At 40.8% G+C, this 23591-nt stretch overlaps 1 protein-coding gene across 1 annotated transcript in view; it reads left to right on the top strand.

The window, feature by feature from the left end:
- The window catches only part of LOC127571339 (cadherin-related family member 3-like), a 53631-nt gene extending 32797 nt beyond the window's left edge, over positions 1-20834 (top strand). Inside the window, exons 13-19 of the mRNA XM_052017628.1 lie at positions 4787-4958; positions 12336-12571; positions 14073-14275; positions 15539-15558; positions 15664-15695; positions 18258-18306; positions 20663-20834. Coding sequence (XP_051873588.1) covers positions 4787-4958; positions 12336-12571; positions 14073-14275; positions 15539-15558; positions 15664-15695; positions 18258-18306; positions 20663-20796 — 846 coding nt within the window. The 3' untranslated portion in view covers positions 20797-20834. The remainder of the gene's footprint in view (positions 1-4786; positions 4959-12335; positions 12572-14072; positions 14276-15538; positions 15559-15663; positions 15696-18257; positions 18307-20662) is intronic.
- Positions 20835-23591: the final 2757 nt, after the last annotated feature.

Here is a 23591-nt window from a genome sequence, read left to right as displayed (position 1 = left end):
AAAGGCACAATATTAGCTGTCCTCCAGTGGTACCTCACCTGTGGCTAATGAAATTATAAAAATTTCTGTCAGGGCCCCAGTAATCTCCTCACTTGCTTCCCATAGCATCCTAGGATGCAGCTGGTCAGGACTAGGGGCCACAGTCTTAAAATAAGGGGTAGGCCTTTTAGAGATGAGAAATTCCTTCATTCAGGGGTGCTGAATCTTTCGAATCCTCTACTTTGGAGTGCTATGGAAGTTCAGTCATTAGTTCATAGCAGAGATTTCTGGGTATGACAAGAATAAAGGAACATGGTGCTCGATACTGGTGTTAGAGGAGTAGGATAAGTCAGGGTTTTGTTAAGTGGCACAGCAGATTTAATTAGCCAAATGGCCTACTCCTGCTCCTATTTATTATGTTGCAATTTGAGAATAATAACATCTGTAAATAGCTTTGAAGTGATGATATTGATTTAATTGATGAATTCATCCAATGCTTAGAAAAGTGAGTGAACCAAAATTGTAGGGAGGAGAGTGCTGTACAGACAGTTTCAGATTTCCTAAACTACTCCATTATATCATGGACTAACATTTATTCATTTATTTATAAATGTATGTGTGTGGGGGGGTGGTGGGGGGTGGAAATATCACTCAATGTACAATAGTTCATAAATAAATCTCTGTTCTGCTTGAACATTCTCTCTTTCCCTCGGGCATTTTAAGTGCTCTCTATTCTGAAGCCGAACGTGGTGGTCTAGTTGTGAAGGTGCACCAGAATACATGGCAGCTGTATCATTGAGTTTGATATTGTGGACTTTATGACTGCCATTTAACAAAAAGAGCCCTCTGATCGCTGTAGAGAGAGTGATAAGTGATATTGTCATCTCTGTAATCTGGGTCAACAAAAAAATCAAGCTCTTCACACATTTTTAATTCTTTATGTGTTCTATGATCAGATGGAAATAAATTCAATGCTTTTAAGTGAGCTTTGCCAGGTTTGGAAGGGATTAGTGGTGGTGTGGGCTGGGCAGGCCCTGGATAATCTAGTTGTTCAATGAGCAATTAACAAAGGATCTGGGGGGTAAGAGAAAGTGATACATGGCTGGAAAAGATTGCCCTGTAAGGTAGTTCTTGGGCATTGTCATGTCAAATCTAATTTTTGAAAGGTAAGATAAAAGAAATGTGAGATATTTTGGAGGTCAGGTTGGATCTTCTTGTGGCAATTTTCTAGGTGTTAAAGTGAAATCTGCAGTTCAATTTAGAGAGCTTACTCTTAGGACAGAGCAAAAAAGTGACCAAAGTAATGTTGTATCAGAGGTATCAAAAGCAAGAGAGAGGGCATATAATATTGCAAAAATTAGTGGGAAGCTGGAGGATTGGGAAGCTTTTAAAAACCAACAGAAGGCAACTCAAAAAGCAGTAAGGGGAGAAGAGATGAAATATGAAGGTAAGCTAGCCAATAATATAAAAGAGGATGCCAAAAGTATTTTCTATATAAAGTGTAAAAGAGAGGCAAGAGTGGACATCAGACCGCTGGAAAATGATACTGGAGAGGTAGTAATGGGGAACAAAGAAATGGCGGATGAACTGAATAAGTATTTTGTGTCAGTCTTCACTGTGGAAGACACCTGGTCTGAAAGTAATAAGTCACCTGGACCAGATGGACTGCACCCCAGGGTTCTGAAAGAGGTAGCTGAAGAGATTGTGGAGGCATTAGGAGTGATCTTTCAAGAATCATTAGATTCAGGAATGGTTCTGGAGGACTGGAAAATCACAAGTGTCACTCCACTCTTTAAGAAGGGAGGGAGGCAAAAGGCAGGAAATTATAGGCCAGTTAGCCTGACTTCAGTGGTTGGTAAGATGTTAGAGTCCATTATTAAGGATGAGGTTTCGAGGTACTTGGAAGCACATGATGAAAACAGGCTGAAATCAGCATGGTTTCCTTAAGGGGGAATCTTGCCTGACAAATCTGTTGGAATTCTTTGAGGAAGTAATAGGTTAGACAAAGGATAGTCAGTAGATGTTGTTTACTTGGATTTTCAGAAGGCTTTTGACAAGATGCCGCACATGAGGCTGCTAAACAAGACAGGAGCCCATGGTATTACAGGAAGAGTGGAAGGATGGACTGAAGATTGGCTGACTGGCAGAAGGCCAAGAGTGGGAATATAGGGGGCCTTTTCTGGTTGGCTGCCGGTAACTAGTGGTGTTCCGCAGGGGTCGGTGTTGGGTCTGCTACTTTTCACGATATATGTTAATGATTTGGATGATGGAATTGATGGCTTTGAGGCCAAGTTTGTGGATGATACAAAGATAGGTGGAGGGGCAGGTAGTGTTAAGGAAGCAGGAAGTCTGTAGAAGGACTTGGACAGGTTGGGAGAATGGGCAAAGAAGTGGCAGATGGAATACAGCGTAGGGAAGTGTACGGTCATGCACTTTGGCAAAAGGAATAAAGGTGTAGTCTATTTTTTAAATGGGAAGTGAATTCAGAAATTGAAGGTGCAAAGGGACTTGGGAGTCCTAGTGCAAGTTAACCCTAAAGGATATTTTTTAATGACTTGGATGAGGGGGTGGAAGGGTGGGTTAGCAAGTTTGCAGATGACACAAAGGTCGGTGGTGTGGATAGTGTGGGCTGTCGAAGCTTACAGAGGGATATTGATAGGATGCAGAGCTGGGCTGAGGAGTGGCAGATGGAGTTCAATCTGGAGAAGTGTGAGGTGGTACACTTTGGAAGGACTAACTCCAAGGCAGAGTACAAGGTTAGTGGCAGGATTCTGGGGAGTGTGGAGGAGCAGAGGGATCTGGGGTTTCATATCCACAGTTCACTGAAAGTTGCCACACAGGTGGATAGGGTAGTTAATAAAGCTTATGGGATGTTAGCTTTCATAAATCGTGGGATCGAGTTTAAGAGCCGTGAGGTAATGATGCAGCTCTACAAAACTCTGGTTAGACCACACTTGAAGTACTGTGTCCAATTCTGGTCACCTCATTATAGGAAGGATGTGGAAGCATCGGAAGGGGTGCAGAGGAGATTTACCAGGATGCTGCCTGGATTAGAGAGTGTGGATTATGAGGAGAGACTAAGGGAGCTAGGGCTTTACTCTTTGGAGAGGAGGAGGATAAGAAGAGACATGATAGAGGTATACAAAATATTAAGAGGAATAGATAGAGTAGACAGCCAGCGCCTCTTTCCCAGGGCACCAATGATCAATACAAGAGGGTATGGCTTTAAGGTAATGGGTGGGAAGTTCAAGGGAGATATCAAAGGGAGGTTTTTCTCCTAGAGAGTGGTTGGTGCATGGAATGCAGTGCCTGGGGGAGTGGTGGTGGAGGCTGATACATTGGTCAAGTTCAAGAGATTGTTAGATAAGCATATGGAGGAATTTAAAACAGAGGGCTATGTGGGAGGAAGGGGTTAGATAGTCTTAGGCGTGGTTTAAAGGTCAGCACAACGTGGTGGGCCGAAGGGCCTGTATTGTGCTGTATTGTTCTATGGTTCTATGGAGAGGGTCCAGAGGAGGTTTACAAGAATGATCCCAGGAATGAAAGGGTTAACGCATGAGGAGTGTTTGATGGCTCTGGGCTTGTACTTGCTGGAGCTGAGAAGGATGAGGGAGGATCTCATTGAAACCTAACGAGTATTGAAAGGCCTAGATAGAGTGGACGTGGAGAGAATGTTTCCAGAAGTGGGAGAGTCTAGGTCCAGAAGGCACAGCCTTAGAATAAAAGGACGTCCCTTTAGAACAGAGATGAAGAGGTATTTCTTTAGCTAGAGGGTGGTGAATCTGTGGAATTCATGGCCACAGATGGCTGTGGAGGCCAAGTCATTTGGGTATATTTAAAGCAGAGGTTGATAGGTTCTTGATTATAAAGGTGTCAAGGGTTATGGGGAGAAGGCAGGAGAATGGGGTTGAGAGGAAAAAATAAATCAGCCATGATCGAATGGTGGAGCAGACTCAATGGGCCGAATGGCCTAATTCCACTCCTATGTCCTATGGTCTAGGTTGGTTATCTTGTCTACATGTGACCTAACTGGGATTACAGCCTTCCCTTTCTGTACAAAAGGAGAGCAGTATAGGTTGGGAGCAGAAAGGTTTAATGAGAATGCACCAGTGTTTTCAACTTGCTGAGAGTTGTGATTTATCATATGTTAGTGAATTTACTTTCATGATTTCTTTTGCCCAATTTTTCTGTTTGCATTTGAAGATAAGAATACAATCATGTAACAGTGTACTAAAAAGACCTTTGATTTTATGATATAAGACCCATAGGTGTTGAGTTATGGATTTGTTATATTAGAATTACAGATTTGTTTGCAGTAATGTTTATCATCTTGTACACTATAAAGCTTCACTAAATTCCTTGGAGAGAGCCTGAAAAGTTGGCTAAAGTGCATCACTTGACATGAAATAGATTTCATTCTGATCTTTGTGTTTTCTGGTTAGCCACTAATGGCTGGCACTGTGGTATTTTAGCAGCAGATTTAGTTAAATCTTCCTGGCTTCTGATATTAAATTTCTTTTTTGCCCTCTGTAGGATTATTAGTGTGTTGTTCTCCTGTTAAACTGGAATACCTTTGAAGGTAGATTAAGTGCAAGTTTTCAGATATAGTACTAAAATATTCACCTGGGAATTGGATATTAATATGATATAATAGTTGTTAATCCTTGTACAGTCTTTCATCTCATTTTCTAGGAAGGTTATGAGTACATGTTCACAAAAATCAACACAGCTTTGAAAGCTCTGCTCCATTCTTTTTGCTTCTTAATCTCTTGTATTTCTTTTCCGTTTGAAATATGTCCCTTGTTAGGTCATCATCGATATAATAGAGGAAAATGATGAAAAACCTGTTTGTTTCCCACTTACATACAAAGCAACTATTCTTGATAATATTGCTGTTGGAACTAACATCAACAGCTTCAGACTGAGCTGTCAAGATAGAGATTCCAGTCACAATGAGACCCGGTTTGAAATTGTATCAGGTATGTTTATTAAATTGCATATAACTTGAAACAAAAATTTGAATGTAGTTGACGTGCAGAATTATTTTCTTATTAAACATTCATCAGCAAACATGAAAAGGAACACTTTCAGCAATGCTTGTTATTGTACATTTAGTTTACATAGATAAATAGGTCAGAAGTAGGTAATGAGCCTGAAATGTTAACTCTTTCTGCCTGACCTGCTGTGTATTTTCAGCTTTCTTTGCTTTTATTTCAGAAACTAGCTTTATAGTTGTTAGTTTTATGCAATAATTTAACAGTATTACTTTTGCCTGATTTTTGCCGTCTGCATTGTATCTTCTATGAATGGGCTTACCTTTTGTCATTCTCAACTTGGCATTACTACAACTACAAGTATATTGCACTTTTAATGCAGTGAAGTGTTACAAAGTGTTTCACAGTAGCATTATAAAAATAACTGATCCACCTAAGGAAACATGATGGATTATCATAACACCAGGCTAACTAGGTAGGTTCTAGATTCACTAACAGTTGGACAAAAGTTTCATAGCAAGGTTGTAAAATATGTAAAGCAAGATGAAAATTTTTTTCTAGAACAATAGAATTGAAAAGTAGTGAATTTATGCTATATCTGTAATTGAACCTTGGTTAGATCACATTTAGAGTACAGCATGTATTTCTGGTTGCCTATTATACAGAGAGGCACCAGAGAAGGTTTACAAGGATGATATTTCTTTGTTGTTTGGGGCGGCACGGTTGTGTAGCAGTTAGTGTAACGCTATTACAGCACCAGTGATCGGGGTTCAATTCCTGTTGCTGTCTGTAGGGAGTTTGTACATTCTCCCTGTGTCTGCATCTGCGGGTGTTCTGGTTTCCTCCATGTTCCAAAGGCGTATGGGTAGGTTAACATGGGTTTAAATGGGTGACGTGGATTCGTTATGCCAGAAGGGCCTGTTACTGTGCTGTAAATAAAGTTTTAAAGTTTAAAAGAAATGTGAAGATGTACATAAAAGGAAAGGGTGAAAAGATTGAGATTTTCTTTTGAGAAAATAAGTTTGAAGGGTGACCTCATAAAACTCTTTAAAATTATGAAATTTTTTGATAAATTAGCTTCAGAGAAAATGTTTCCATGTGGGAAAGCATGTAACTGGAGTAGTGAACTATTAGTAAAACTACAGTTAACAGGAGGTTGGATAGGCATCTGAGGGAGAAGGGAATAAACAGCAGTACTCAAAGGAGGAAGCTTAAGTACTGCATAAATACAGGCACGGACTGGTTTTGCTGAATGGCCTGTTTCTATGCCGTCAATTCTTTGTAATCTGATGCATTCCTATGATTTCAGAAGCTTGGTAAAGAGGGGAATGAGATGGAGATGCAAAGAGATTATAGAATGAATTCCAGAGGTTGGGTGGATTAAGCTTTACGTGAGTGAATTAGAAGAGGGATAGAGAAGAACAGATGACTCAAATCAATAGAATTGTTTCGCAGTTCCACAGTACTTGTAAGATACACGGAACAGCAAATGAAACTAGATGCAAAGATGGCAAGTTTTAACAAAATATGGTGCCATTGTGATTTGTCAGTGAAAGAATTCTGAGCTTCTTGGTATCATTGCTGGTAAATACTTGTTTGGCATTATACCTTAACTTCATTTTTCCAGAAAATATTACATGAAGCTTAAAAAACATAATAAAATAGCAGGTAGAAAAAATGCAGAGATACAAGAGACTGCAGATGCTAGTATCTGGAGCAAATAATAAGCTGCTGGAGGAACTTAGCAGGTCAGGCAGCATCTGTGGAGGCAAAGGGATAGCGAACATTTTGGGTTGAGATCCTGCACCAGGACTGACTGGCAAAATATACAGACCTTTTAATTTTAAAAAATCTCATGGTTGACAATTGACTTTTTGTGCTTTCTTTGTTAAAGAAAATCTACTTAAGATGTTAAGACTGTTTTGTAAAAGATATTGTGTGTTAAATATCGGCTTATCACATTTAAGTGTTATGAACAATGTTTATGACCACTATATGAGCAAAGACGCAATTTGACCGGCCAACCTCAACATAGACAACCTTTCCAAGCATAAAAAATGGTCCCTGACATGATATACTTTCACAAATGTGATAAACAGTTTGTCATCCATTATTCAAGTAAAGTGCTTCAGTCTTGCAGATTGAATTCTCAAGTGTACGCTAAATGGCTTCTGTTGAAGGGTTTCATGGAAATTAGAAAACAATACTTTTGATGGATTGATTACTACATTAGCCTAAGTACCACAGATATAAAGGCAAGCTGCAGATTCATAAGAACGTAGGAACAGGAATAGGCCACCTAGCCCTTCAGCTTATTTGGGCCTTCAATGTTGTCGTTCTGTTACAACTCCATTTATTACTTTGATCCATTTACTTTTCCACCGTTGCCCTATCAGTCTCAGATTAAATATCATTAACTAAGCTGCTATTCAGTGTGGCGGAGAGTTTGCTGAGAAGATAGGTTTTCTAATTTCACTCCCAAAAATATGGCTCTGACTTTAAATTTTCCCATCATTGGAAAAAGTTTCCATTTGCTATTGTAGCGACTCACCGCGCCGGCATTGAACCGGCTCCCGACATCGTGAACATCGTCGGAGGCCCCGATCCAAGATGGCGCGGGGCCCTCCTTCTTCTCCATCATTGGGCTAGGAAAGCCCGCGCGCGGGAAGGTCAGGTGACCTGCGCGTGATGTCAGCGCGGGAACTGTAGCGCGGGAAGTTTTGGGATACTAAAGGCGCACCGCGCCCCTGTCGTTCATTCGACTTCTGATTTTGAACCAGCGACTCTGTGTCTTCATTTTGTAGTGTGTAGCTAGCCACTACACTATAACAATTTCTTCTGAAACCATAAATCCTCAACTAAGTCACCCTTGAATCTTCTATGGTCCTGTGAACATATAAACCTAGCATTTTAATTGATCCTTTTAATTTAACATTTAGATCCCTGGTAATATTCTGGTAAATCTCTGCTCCACTGTTTCCTTGCAAATATAACCTAACAAAGATGCAGGTGGGAACTGAACACAATAGTTCAGATATGTTCTAACTGGGCCCTTGTATGGCTGCAATGAAGCCTCATTTATAAAGTTCCACTAGAATTCTTTTCTTTTTCTTAGTCTGTCACATTTTAGAGATCTTATATAAAATGGTTACTTAATTCTGTGAAATATTCATACCCGCCTAGCGTTGTAAAATCACTCCAATTTAGTGGAGTACTCATTTTTGTGAAAAAAATCCAAAGAAATCAACTGAAGTGCATGGACTTCAGGCAAGTCAGCATCTGTGCAGAGAAAAAGAACCTTGCACATTAACTGTCATTAGAACTTCTGATATATGATTGCATGCCTGGAACTTTAACATAGCTATTTCTCTACAGATGTAGGCTGACCTCCAACTTATAAGACCATTTTCTGTTTTTATGTCAAATTTCCAGCATTTGTAATTTATTTTCCTTTTTATTTCAATCAATGAGTTAGTCTGTGCTGTTTCAGCTGCCTGCACCTACTTACTGTTAATACATAGTTTGGGAAATCGCTCTCCACAAAACACTCCTATTTGGCAGCTTATGAAAATGTCTGGCTTACTCTAAGTAATCATTTGCTGAGGTGATTGAGTGTTTTGTATATATCCTAATCCATGGGCATTTTTTGAGTTTCTTCTTTGCCTGTGGCATAGTAAACCCCGTTCCAATTTCTGAACAAAGCTACGCTTCAGTTTTTTGGATACATTTTGATATGTACAGAAAAATATTGACTAATTACTGTTGAGGGCATTTTTCTAACCAGATGGGTTTGTCCTGTATATAGGATGTTTCTGAGTTAGCATGGCACTTTCTGGGGATCTGTAATTTGCAGACTTGTAGAAGTACTTAGGAAGTCTGTAGCTTGTAACTAGCCAAATACAGTAGATGAAAACCAGCTTAGTTCTCCAGAGATGACCTGATTATTATCAATGTACACAGGTTTTCACCAAAGACTACAAGGGGCAATTTTAATTTACTGCACAGGGCAGCACTGGGGAAATAATAGGGCTGAAATCTGAGTGCTGCCCTTATTTTGCATTGAGATTTGACGTACATATTTCTCAAAACTGACCCTTGTACCCTTGCAAATTATTGCTCCATCTCTGTGTTCCTTCTTTTCTCCAAAATTCTTGTTGTGTCCTCCCAAATTCATACTTATCTTACTTGGAAACCCTCCATGCAAATGACTCCTCCTGCCACATTACCAAAATAGCTCTGATCAATGTCACTAAAGACCATGTCCATGACCAAGCTAATCAATCCTTACTTCTCCCTTCTTGACGGGGTTTAAAAAATAGTTGACATGGTTAAGTCCTGCCTTGGTCTGACCCCTCTCGATTTCTGTGGTCTCTATTAATTCCATAATCCACGAAGGTATTTACACTCTCGCACTTCGGCCTCTTGCACATCCCTGAATGTAATCACATGACCTCTGGCAGCCATGCCTTCTGGTGGCAAAACCCTAACCACTTGAATTCTCTCCCTGAACCTCTCCAGCTCCCTACCTTATGATTCTCATGTCTGATGTTCATACAATTCCTGTCTTCACACTCCCCGCCCCCTATTTTGCTCCATCTGTTGTTTTTCTCTTGTTCCTCTCTCTCTCTCTCTCTCCCCCCTCACTCTCTCCCTTTCCCTCTCCCCCTCTCTCTCTCTCTCTCCCTCTCTCCCCCCCTTCCACCTATCAATCACCTGCCAGTCTCCCAACTCTACCCCCGCTCACCTCCCCTACCTGGCACTACCTGCCTATCATCTAACGCCCCTCCTCAGTCCACCAATCGCCTCGTAATCCTTTCTCGCCACTCCCCTTCTCCTTTCTGTGCTGGCCGTCTCCCCTCTCCACTCTCAGTCCTGATGCAGGGTTTTGACCTGAAACATTGACAATTTCTTTCCCCCCACAGATACCGCCTGACCCACCAAGTTGCCCCAGCAGACTGTTTGTTACTCCAGATTCCAGCATCTGTGGTCTCTTGTGTCTTCATAAAATGTACCTCTGTTGTTGATTACATGATAAACCAGGTGGTTTGGTATCTTTTTTTGGTTTGATAGCAGTCCTTGAGATGTCCTTGCAACACTAAAGGTGCAATAAAAATGGAGATTGTCATTGTCGGACTATACAGTTATTTTGCTAAAACACTAATAAGGGCAGAGAGATCAAGGCAACTGTTATCCTGGGGGCTCCAGTGAGGAAGAGGAACATTGGGGGTAACAGGAGCAATGACAGCATCCCTGGATTGTTCTTGGTTCTCTCCTTCTTGTCATCTAAGATAAGAGATAAGGTATCTTTATTAGTTGCATGTACATCCAAACACACAGTGAAATGCATCTTTTGCAAATAATGTTCTGGGGGCAGCCCGTAAATGTCGCCACTCTTCCAGCGGTGACATAGCATGCCCACAACTTTCTAACCCCTACGTCTTTGGAATGTGGAAGGAAACTGGAGCATCCAGAGGAAACCCACGCAGGCATGAGGAGAACGTACAAACTCCTCACAGAAAGCGGCCGGAATTGAACCTGGGTCGCTGGCACTGTAATAGCGTTACCCTAACCGCTACACTACCATGCCTACCCAGTTTTCATAGTTATCGTGACTCAGAAGGAGAGGGAGAGAGTTTTTGCTCTACAGGTGAGAAGGGTTGTGCAGCTGCATGAGTCAGACAGAGAAAATAACTGAGCTGAGGGGAGAAACAGGAAATTGTGGAGAAGTGATCGCATGCCAAAGTGGTTTCACTTTTAAAATATGAGTACTAAAGAGAAATGGAGAGAGTATTGGTGTTTTGATAAAGTGAAGAGCCTCAAATGGTTACTGGGCAAACGCAGAGTAAAGCAACAGCCACAAGTGAGCACATAATTGGATTGAGAAGATGCAGTTCTGCTGTGTTCCCTTGTAATTGGTTGAAAAGCATGCAGTGTGGTGGAGAGAAAGTGCTGGAGATTGTAAAAGCCCAGTGATCAGGTTTACCACAGAGAAAAAGAGACAGTAAGGCTACCCTTGCTGTCTGGGTAAAGGGGTTGAAATGTTTATATCTCTGAACCCATTTTCTGCGTGAGATGGCGGAAGAGTTGACACCTCCCACCATCCCTTAGCGCTGCTGCAGTGTCTTCTTGGCAACCCTCTTCCAGCTGTGAGCTGTAAGACTTGTCGGTATGCTCACCCATTCTGCTGGCTCCTCCACTGATGTACCAGAGTACTGAGGTGTTCTTGCCTGCGAGAGTCCACAGCCCACTTCCTAGCCCCACAAAGCAACAGGTAGTTCAAAGGGATACATTTATCAATTATAATACTGAGAAATCCTCCCAGTATCAGCACTGAATTAAACTCAGCAGAATAATACCTTCTTATAGAGGATATATTCACTCTCAAATGTGTGGTGGGTTTGCCAGAAATCCCACTGTCCAAGTAGGAGTGTTGCTCATTATCACTGGAGACGTATGGTCAGCCCCCAACAGTGAAATTTATATAAGGCCCAATGGGTCCAGGCTTCTGATACATGACATCAGATTCTCCTGCAGTCTGCTGTTCAGATCAATCTGCATACACCTGAATACCATGAGGAATCCCTCAGTTTATGAGGGGAAGTGCTGGAAGACAATACCTACTACTACAAACATTTGCCCTATTCAGATTTTCTGGAAAGTAATCTACAAGACAAGAGAACTTTCACTAGGCCTCATAAAGATTTGAGTTATTTGCTGATGTACCTACCTATCAAGAAATCATCTCCTGACCAATATTATATCTGCTGCAACTCTGATTGCCTAATAGCACAGAAAAAAAATTATAATGGAGTTACAAACTGATAAGATAATCCTTGAACTCTGGTGTGGGCTGTCCTGTTTCTATAAAACTCACTATTCTATATGAAAATTCCTGATCAAACTCCAGGAATCAGTGGCAAATTTGCCTAACTTCACTAGCCAATAGGTGGTTCAATTATCAATTACAGTATTGTACTAATAAATTCCAAATTTTTATAGCAACTTGATAAATAATTCTGTATTAACATAGGTCCCAGCAACATGCAGGGCTTTTAGGTTGAGTAGCAAATTACAAAAGATACTTCAAATCTCACTGATGATTCTTTTTTATTGAAGGGATTATCATTCAGTTATGACTTAGAATGCATGCCATGTTTGATATTAAATGATTTAACCGAGTTTACAGCATCCATTTAGCATATTTAATGAATTTCCCTCATTTGAAGTTAATCCCACATATCCATATCTAGTCACATTACTTCCTTCAGTATTTTTATAATTAAAAATTTCCACTAAGATGGAAATTAATCAATCAATTCATTCTGCACCATGATGCTTTGTTTTAATTCATTTTGTATACAGGAAATGTGAACAACCATTTTGGATTTGACCCTGACCGTGGAATTAATACTCCTAAACTGATAGTAACAGCTCCATTTGACTTTGAGGGAAAAGCAGATGTTCAGCACCAATATCATCTGGTCGTTCACATCGTTGATGATAATATTAATAAAGTTAAACCAAGGACAGGAACTGTGCTGATTGACATTACTGTGGTTGAGACAAGAACAACTGCTCCCACAACGACGTCCTTTTATGTGAGTGCTTTATTTTGTAAAATAGCGTACTATCCGTTAACCTTCATATTGTTATTTCAAGTCATGATAATGTTGTCAAGCATGGAAAACTTGGTGGAAAGTGACTAATTAGGGAACAGTCAGAATTTTATATAGCTCTAGGTAACTGCAAGTTTAAAAGTGAGTTTAAAATGTTCCATGTACAACTTCCCTAACAGCAAACCACACTGTCAGTTGTTGATGGAATCAGACAGACAGGGATGTGCTACAGTTACTGGCCTTGCACATCCCAGTGAGGTATGCAAACAATCAGGTAGAGATACCACTCATGTGCTCTTATCTCGCCTCTGACCCCCACCCACAGCTTGGTTGAGATGGAAATGAGTCCAATAGGTGGACTCCAGTTGGTGCAAGAATGTCCTTTCATCCTTGGAAATGTTTTGTGGGTCACAGTCATTTCAGTAATTCTAATTGACTCTCCACCAGTGTCAAGGAGCCCATTAGAGGCCAGGAGTCAGGTAGGGTGCTTGGGTACACACTGCATCACTCCTCTTCCAGTTTTAGAAATGCTTCAATATTTTTTGTTTGTACAAGACACCAACATGGTTGCACATTCGAGGCCCCTTCACAACCCACCCAACTCTCCAGAATTGTCTCTCGCCCTTCTCAGCCCACTTCTAGACCTGACCTGGTACACAGCTCCATAAGGGAATTAGCTGCTTTCTCTTCCCTCTGACTGGCACTTGACCTTAGACTGGAACAGAGTACTCTGCTAACTATTCCTTTCTGGATACAAAATGAATGTTTCACCTGCTGCCTGTAACCCCACCCTCCTTCTCCACTGCCACCCCCCGGAATAGTCGTGACCCACATCACAGCTTGGTACGGCAACTGCTCTGCTCAGGACCACAAGAAACTGCAGAGAGTTGTGGACACAGCCCAGCGCGTCATGGAAACCAGAGTCCCCTCCTTGGACTCTGTCTTTACCTCTCGCTGCCTTGGCAAAGCAACCAGCATAATCAAAGACCCCACCCACCCAGGTCATTCTCTCTTCTCTCCTATTCCATCAGCTAGAAGATACAGGAGCCTGAGGGCATGTACCACCAGGCTTAAGGACAGCTTCTACCCCACTGTGATAAGACTATTGAATGGTACCCTTATACGATGAGATGGACTCTGACCTCACGATCTACCTTGTGACTGCACCTTATTGTCTATCTGCACTGCACTTTCTCTGTAGCTGTGACACTTTACTCTGTACTGTTATTGTTTTTACCTGTACTACCTCAATGCACTCTCTACTAACTCAATGTAACTGCACTGTGTAATGAATTGACCTGTACAATCAGTATGCAAGTCAAGTTTTTCACTGTACCTCGGTACAAGTGACAATAGTAAACCAAAACCAATACTAATATAACTTTGGTCCGCCTGAGCTTTTCAATTAAAGACAGTTAAAATTACGTTCCACACAAATTCATCATAAGTTCATGATAATGAATTTATCACCTTCTTTAAACAGGAAAGAAAAGGACTGACTATTATTAAGAGAGCGGTGAATACCTATAATGGATCAGATTGGTATGTTCCCTTTATTATCACATTGCTGGCAATCCTGATGGCTATCTTCTTTGCCCTGGCTCTTTACCTGACCTTGACCCGGACTAAATGCATACAATGCTGCAAAAAGGCATGCACCAAAAAGCCAAAACCACCTCCAAAAAAGTAAGTCCTTTAAAATTCATTATGTTGAAATTATTTTAGATTTGTTGTATTGTAAATTGGGAGATTTGTGTTAACTTTAGAACTGTGTTTCATTTGTAGAAATATCAAAGTTATTCTGTTTTATGCCATGATCATAGGACGATTTTTAACTTAAATTTTCTTTGGTTAACTTGTTGGAAATCTGTAAAGTAAGGACAAAGGCAAAAAATGCAAATATATACCATACAATATTTCAGTAATACAATGCACCTTTTCACACTTGTAGATTCAGTCATACTGGATGCTATATTGGCGAGTATTGGAACTCTGAGTAAACTTCAAAAAAAGCCAGTTCATTGGCTGTAAACTTCTCTAGGATGTGTTGAAAGGGATTTGAAAGGTGTTACATTAATGCAAGTCTCTCTTCTATCTCTGCTTCTTCATTTCTATTTTTTTCTCTAAACCACATGCCTGTGTAATGCCACTGGTAGTAGAAGCCAGAGTACAGAGTAAGTCAGTATTCAACAGTAAATTCTTGTCATGGCTGCCATGTCCCAGCTAATCCCTCTTAAAATTATGCATCCTCGAATATGTCTTCAGCATGATAATTATTTAAAGAGATCAATTACGTTCAAGTTAGTTCTGACTGATCTCTGCAGGCTGGTACCATGCTTGTTAAAGAGTTTGAGACTTTCTGTAATTACAAATGCCAACGGGCAGCAGTGTGGGAGGGGCTGAAGGACTTTATACTGACTTCAAGGCTTTTGCATCAGCCAGATGCTGTAGACCTGCATGTATCATTAGACATTCCCCATGAGTGCATCATGACCGGAGGTCACGGGTCAAGCTGCCAGAAAAGAGAGGAGAGATGAATCTTGCATCTTGAGGCTACATGCACCTAGGGTGGTCACAGATCATTTCTTCTCAATAAACCTCAACAAGCAGAGCTTTTAAGTTGAGTACCAAAATACAGCGCCAGAGATGTTTGCACTTCGGGAAGGACACTTGCTCCAGACATAATGGACATCCTTTAACACGTGCAGGCTGACTGGAACACCAGCCTCTCACTCCTCGTGAGACTCCCAGTTAGTGGCAGCCCCACATTGCAACCATCTTAATTAACAGGCAACACAAAGCCGGTGGGCCACTTGCATCAGGGGCAATGGGTACTGATCATGATCCCACTGCCTTCTTAGGTGTTTTCTTATTTGTCCTCCTAGAATTTTGTAAGATGTTTTGTGATATATCCCTTTTAATTAACTTCTTGTCTTGCTACTTTCGTAGAGTGAAGATTTACGTACCAGGTGTGTATCTTTGATTATAAATAAAACCCAGAAGTTATTATGCAAACAATCCTATTTAATGATGCAATATTAATTTTGACAAGTTTCTGTTCATTTTTAAAACAGAACCTAAGAAAGAAAAAGTGGAAGTTGTAACGGTAAGTATTAAATTTCCTAGCTGGGCAGAATTTTTACTCCATTAAACAAAATGATGGGAAATGTTGGGGTGTTCCAGGCAGGCTCAGGTGTATGAATTCGTAAACTGCTCCCCAATGAGTAGTAACTAGTAACATGTGTGACACCAGATCGAGTTTACATTAAGAAGGCCATGGAAATCTGGAAACTGGGGAAGAGAGAATTACTCCTTACATGTTCTTTCATCATGGGAAACTTTCTTGAATCCAGCCCATCTCCTTTCACAACTTTTCAAAGTTCTGTCACCATTCTTGCTAAAGGTTTGCTTGGGTATTTAATGCAGTGGGAGTGGAGTGGTGAGGGTGAGGCAGGGGCTGGGGAAGGGGTAAAGGGAGAGGGTGGATGCTATTCTTAGGTTGTTATTAAGGCAAGTTGTAGAAGCAGATTAGATAAGATTTCTTTATTAGTCACATGTACATTGAAACACACAGTGAAATGTATCTTTTTGCGTAGAATGTTCTGGGGGCAGCCCACAAGTGTTGCCACTGTTCCGGTGCCAACATAACATGCCCACAACTTCCTAACTCGTATGTCTTTTTGGAATGTGGGAGGAAACCGGAGCACCCGGAGGAAACCCATTCAGACACGGGAGAATGTACGAAGTCCTTACAGAGAGCGGCCGGAATTGAACCCGAGCCGCTGGTGCTATAATAGCAATACGCTTACTGCTAGGCTACTGTGCTGTGCCCAGAGGGATCTTTGAGGGATTAGAGGGATCTTTGCCAGTTATGAGGTTGATCTGGGAGAAATTTAGACAGACAAGAGCTATTTTTTTATTTGCAACATCTATCATTTTGATTAGAACCAATATAAACTAAGGGTGAGATATTACACATTTGTAAGAAAAATAAGCAGGCCCACATGTTACTAGAAAAATAAGAAAATAAAAAAGGATCCAAGGGATCAGGAAGCACATATATACAAACTGTTAAAGTAATGATGCAGGTTAATAGAAAAACAATCCAAGCATTGGTTTACTTGTAGAAAAATTGAATTAAAAAATAGAGGTTTCTCAAACCATGGTTAATCTACATTTAGAATGTTGTGTACGACGGTGGTTACTGTATGATCGGAAGTGTATAGGGACATTGGAATAGTGCAGAAACATTTATAATGTTGGTGCCGGAGATGCAAAGTCTTTTTTTCTCTTATAAAGACAAAATAAATAGAATTCTTTAAATTATGGAAGATTTTTATGTTTCCACATGCAGGGAAGTGCAAAACTAGAGGCTGTCAATATAAGAAACAAAACAGAAAATTCAGAAGGAACCTTTCTGAACAGAGGGTGGTGAGAATGGAGCTGAGGCGAATTGTATAGGTATAGTAGAGGGGAAGATAGATATGTATATGAGAGAGAAGGAAATAGAATGCTACTTTAATAGAGTTAAATGAGATGTGAAGAGGCTTAAGAGCAGCATTAACAATAGCACAGATTGGTTTGGGGAAATGGCATCTTACCGCACTCACACGAAGTGCTGGAGGAACTCAGCAGGTCAGGCAGCATCTATGGAGGGAAATAAACAGTCGATGTTTCAGGTCGAGACCCTTCATCAGGACTGGAAAAGAAAAGGGCAGAAGCCAGAATAAAAAGGTTGGGGTAGGGGGAGGAGCACAGGCTGGCAGGTGAAAGGTGAGACCAGGTGAGAGGGGGAAGCTAGGTGGGTGGGGATGAAAGGAAATGATGTGAGAAGCTGAGAGGTGATAAGTGGAAGAGGCACAGGGCTGAAGAAGAAGGAATCTGGTTGGACGGGACAGTAGACCATGGAATAAAGGGAAGGAGGTGGGGAATAGGAGGGAGGGGATGCGCAGGTCATGAGGGCAGGGGAGGGGAAAGAGAAGGGGTGAGGGGGCCACAGGAATGAGGGAAATAACGGGGGGGAGAGGGGGACAAAGGGGAAAACAGAGGGGAGGGGTTACTGGAAGTTATAGAAATTGATGTTGCACTCCATGTGATATACAAGACAAAAAATTTTGCTTGCAGTGGATAATTTCTTGATTATTTTTATATGACTGATCAAGAAAAAAAGTTAAAGTTGAAATTGCCTAAATTTCATAAATTTGTGCTGCATCAGGTTTAATATTTTGTAGCAACCAGAACCTTCCCAGCCTGGCTGAGGAAGACTGTAGGCTTGACTCTGATGTAACCGTTGAACCTTTTGCATTGCACAAACAATTTCTCAGCAATTAGCAAAGGGTGTCAGCAGGAAGACTACCTGGCAGACTTGGCCTCGCAGAGTGAAAATGCGGAAATGACTGTTTAAACTACTACCTTTATGTTCTTAATGTGGAAAAGAGGTTGTTATCTTGTCAACTCTGCTCTAACATTAGAAATGTCTCCATCAGCTGGAGACTGCGGATCACAACACCCTGCCCATAGGACGTGAACTCTGAATTATTTTAAGGTTATTATAAAGATCAAAAAGACTGCAGAATAAAAAATTACACAAGGAAGTAAATATTATCAGCTTCTTAATTTGACTAAATCCAATCAATTTGACTAATGTGTAATTGCTTGCTCTTTCCAGGAGGTAACTAAGTACGACACTGTTTTCAATGGACTAGCAGTCGATCCAGGTAATGCCTGACAAGTATTTTTCCTAATGGCAAGAAACAAGTCTGGTTATTTATTTGCACACATAATCTTAGGTTAAAAACCCTGCAGAACAGCAGTTTAGTAACCACAACTCCTGAATTTGACTGGTGACCTTCTGGCATCTTCTAATATTAATTCTGTGGTAGAATATCATGGGAAAAGGAAGGAACTAAGATAAGATAAGATATCTTTATTAGTCACATGTACATCGAAACACACAGTGAAATGCATCTTTGGCGTCGAGTGTTCTGGGGCAGCCCGCAAGTGTCGCCACGCTTCCGGCGCCAACATGGCATGCCCACAACTTCCTAACCTGTACGTCTTTGGAATGTGGGAGGAAACTGGAGCACCCGGAGGAAACCCACGCAGACACAGGAAGAACGTACAAACTCCTTACAGACAGTGGCTGGAATTGAACCCAGGTCGCTGGCACTGTAAAGCATTACGCTAACCACTACACTACCGTGAACTGAGCTGAGTTTTGGTCCCATCCATGTTACTACAGTGTGCTTCATAGAGAAGCAAAGGACTGCAGATGCTAGAATCTAGATGAAAAACACGATGATGCTGGAGGAACTCAGCAGGACAGGCAGCATCTGTGGAGAACCTTTTCTCCATGGATGCTGCCTGGCCTGCTGAGTTCCTCCAGCATCATAGTGTACTTCATAGCTGGTCAGAGAACCAGCACCATTAAAAGTGCTCCTGGGTTTGTTTGTGGACTATATCTCATTTTGGCTTGGTGAGAGGAGACTTGAACTGGGACAGGAAAATTCAATGATTGGAGAAGAGGGACAGTTTGCAGTGAGGAACAAAATAATTACCATAATGAAGAAACAAAAAAACTTTGCAGCTATGTGAAATCTGAAATAAAGACAGAAAATGCAAGAAACACCTGCTAGGTCAGGCAGCATCTCTGGATAGAGAAACGGGTTAATGTTTCAGGTTGATGATTTTTCATCATTCATTTTGTAATAATTACACTTTAAAACCGGTCCCCTAAAGTGACATTCCAGTAATAATTCTTCATCTATTCTGCATGGGACCCCCACAGAATACTCTTACATTTCCAGGAAGCATTGACATGTTCCCAAGGACTACTATCCCAACCCCTAGAAGACAATGCCCAGGTTTTGATTCCAGATGTAAAGGATCCTTTCCAATAGCTGGCCCAAGAATTTTTGCAGGCTTGCCAGGAGAGACTCACTAACTTGGTATCTGAAACAGTGAGGCACTTAGCACAGGGATCCATGGAGTCCATGAATCGGCCAACCAACAACAATGATTCCTAACCAATCAGATTAAAGAGTCCACAATGAGTCAAGAAGTCCACACCAAGAAGTATAAAATTGCATTAATCATGCACAGAAGATGTTACAAAGATAGGGAAGTGCAGTTGAGAAAAAACAAAACATAGAAGAAACAAACATAAAGACAAAGATAAATATTTTGTATTTTACTTTTTGTTTAAATCTCTGACATTAATTTTCCTCTGAGTGTTAAGACCCATGACTCATGAAGCCAAGTCAAGGCTTTATGCAGATAGTTGTAAATCTTTGGATTTCTATACTTCAGTGGGCTGTGGAGGCTCAGTACTTGAGTACTGAAGGCTGAGTTCAATAGATTCTTTGAATAATAACTGGAATCAGTGGCAATGATTGGGGACACAGGATCTGTGAGGTTGCATGACCTGATCTTGCTTTTATTTCTTAAGTACTTTCAGAGAGGATGCAACGCAGTAATTACCACTGATTAGTTTGTTGAAAATCATTTCTCTTTTTCCTTTTGTTATTCATTCCTGGAATATGTGCATTATGACAAGACCAGAACTTATTTCCTATCCTTAATTGCCCTTGAAAAGATGGTGCTGAGCCACCTTCTTGAACCACTGCATATCTTCCAGTGAAGGTGCTCCCACAATGCCAGCGGGTAGAAACGTCCAAGATTTAGACTCCTTGAGAATGAAGGAATGGCATTTCCTTCTGCCTGTTGCCTTACTCCTTGCAGGCGGTAGAGGTCAGAGGTTTGGGACCTGCTGCCAAAGAGGTCTTGACAAGTTGCAGTTCCTGTTCCTTCCACTCATTGTGCTCATTGGGTTCATGTAGATTAAAATTGCTGTTGTAAACTGACGTCATCGAATACAACTTGGCCAACTGGAAGGTTTAATAATTCAATACCAATCTCTGTTGGGATTACCAAATTCATTCATGTTTCTTCAGACATTGAACTGAACTTTGACATTTTGCTTATTCCTGATGAGCTAATTCAGCTTTTTTTTTAAACTCCAATTTAATAACAGAGTAATGACTTTCTCATTGAAAATAAATCTATTTTGTTCAGTAACTGGAAGGTTGTATGAGTACAACAGTGCAACAGGAGCCAGGAAGTGGAAGGAAGGAAATGAGCCAGACGTGGAAAACAGGAATACTGCACCAGAAATACCCCAGCCTGAAAAACCTCCTTCTCTAAAATAAAGAGAAATTATTATGGAGTAGAAAGACAAGATCTCATAAAAAGGTGTATCCTCTTATTTAATCAATATATGACTGCTTGTTAATAGTTTGGTAAACAAAGATGTACATTCTGAATGTTATTCAATTATATATTTTTATTAATATGTTTGGATTTTGAAATTTGATCAGATTTATCTCTGATTTGCAACTAATATAAACGTGAGGTTACATCAAATTATGTTGTTCGGTCTTCCAATATATTATAAAACTACAATTTTGCTGTAATTTAAAAAACTGTTTTGCAATTAATCAAAAATTTAATATTTAAAGTGTTTTACAGGGCAATGGAAATAATGGTAGTTACATGAATAAATAATAAAGCAATTTGCTTGTCATTCCTTGATTTAACCAAATTACTGGGGCATTTATGAAGTCTGTGCTATTGTCCTATCAATTCATAGCTAGTGGGACTACAATGGTACAGGTTGGTTTAAATACATTGCTAGTCTTGGGTGCACTTATTTACTTACATAGAAGGAGACCTTCAGCTCATCAGCATTGTGCTGGCTCCCAGCAGTGCAACCTGTCGGTCCCATTTCCTTTGTCTCTGCAACTTACTCTCTCTCACATACCCATTGATTCACTTTTGTCACTTTTGCCACTTACTTAATGCAATGGGTAAGATAAGATAAGATTTCTTTATTAGTCACATGTACATCGAAATACACAGTGAAATGCATCTTTTGCATAGAGTGTTCTAGGGGCAGCCCGCAAGTGTCACCACGCTTCCGGCACCAACATAGCATGCCCACAACTTCCTAACCTGAACGTCTTTGGAATGTGGGAGGAAACTGGAGCACCCGGAGGAAACCCACGTAGACTCTGGGAGAACGTACAAACTCCTTACAGACAGCGATGGGAATTGAACCCGGGTCGCTGGCGCTGTAAAGCGTTATGCTAACAGCTACACTACCGTGCCTGCTGTAATTTATATTAGTCAATTAACCTACCAGCCCATCACTGGGAGGAAACCAGAGCACATGGTCCTGAGGATATCATGGACACTCAATGCAGACAGCAGCTGCGGCCACGGCTGAACCATGTCCATTAGAAAAGTTCAAGCCATTCCTGGGTAACAAACAGTTTCCAGGTAAGACTGTGGAGAATCCTTCTCAAATTTGGCTGCCTGCTGAAATTCATCGCCATCTTACATTTGCAAGCCATGACCTTAATCCAATGGGTCCACAAGAGATCCAATCTCAGTGCAAATTGGTGTCAAACAAATCTGTCTCATCACCCCGACACTTGTCTCAATCTTTCTCCCCGTAATGCTGCACCTCACTTCCAACAAGTCTCACACTGGAAACCATTCAACCTACTTCACCTCCACTCCAGAAGCAAAGCAAACCCAACTTCAGTGATTAGATGACACAAGTTCACTGTTAGTTCGCTGAGTAGATGTGTGTCACACTTAACATCCGCAAGGCAGAAATCCTCTACCAACCTACCCCTGCAATACAACAACGCACTCTTCCCCCAGCCCACAATAATAAAGGTGGGTGAGACTATGCAAAATGTGAATTACTTCCCAAAACTTGGGAGCCACCTCTCAGACAAGGCAGACATCAATGATGAAATTTATCATCACCTTCAGTGTATCAGCAGAGGCTTTGGTCACCTAAGAAAAAGAGTGATAATTAAAATCTCAAACCTGGCTCAAAGCTCATAGTCTACCAGATTTCTGACTTCCTCTATGCTTCTGAGGCATGGACTATCTACAACACATGGCTGAAGATACTATCAATGCTTTCTCTGCAAAATCCTCCAAATCTTCTGGCAGGCTAAGCAAGCTAACATTAGTGGTCTCTTCCAGGTCAGCAGCCCCAGAACTGGAGCCCTTTATGCACTCAACCAGTTCCAAGGGGCAGGCCACATTCATTGCATGCCTGACAACAGACTCCTGAAGCAGGTACTCTGTTCTATACTCTTTCACAGCAAGTAATTCCAAGTCACCCTCAACCCTGAGGAATTGCTGAAGAAGAGAAAAAGGAATTAGCAAATAAGTTTTAGTTCTTGAGTTTCTAGAAAACATGTCAGAGTGATATGGCTTCTCAATGTACATCTCACTTAGGTCTTGTCTCACTATCATCAGGCTTATTGCATTGCAGTGGTCAAGCCCACCCAAGATGTTTTCCTTCTAAATATTCTGGATTTAATGATAAATTAAAAGGCCCAACCTCTTTCACCAAGAATATCAGGATCAATTTCCTGAGCTCGTATGATTTATGGAAACCTTTCAATTGGCTGCAAACCTTGAAACTCTGGGCACTTTGCAAAGTTCCCCATCCCTTCATTTTAATGGATGGATAATTGTGTAGCATATCTGAGACTATCAAATATGTATGAAAGGTTCTGTTTGAGAACTATGAATTTAGAATGCAAAGAAATTGGAAAATCTTTCTGTACCCAAAATGTGCTAAATACTCTGACAAGCAAGGCAATAGAGGCAAAGTTATTCAGAATCCTGTTAGATGCTATAAATTAGAAGTTGTGGAAAGATGAGTCGCAGTAAGTTACAAAGTCTGCAATCAACACTGACCTTTCAAACTATTTATATAGATTTTTTGCATCCTGTGAATTTGTGTCATTTAAATAAATACCTTGTTAAATACCAATTAAACCATTTGATAAGATTGCTCTGCCTGTGATAATGAGGTCAATTTCAACTGTTCCCTCCAGACATAAAATTATTTCCTGTTCTATTAACTACTACCATTCGTTTCCCGCCAGGTAGAAACATCTACAATTGACTCCAT

Source organism: Pristis pectinata, chromosome 6, assembly GCF_009764475.1.
Source record: "Pristis pectinata isolate sPriPec2 chromosome 6, sPriPec2.1.pri, whole genome shotgun sequence".
Lineage (NCBI taxonomy): Eukaryota > Metazoa > Chordata > Chondrichthyes > Rhinopristiformes > Pristidae > Pristis > Pristis pectinata.
This window is presented reverse-complemented; position numbering and strand designations above follow the sequence as displayed.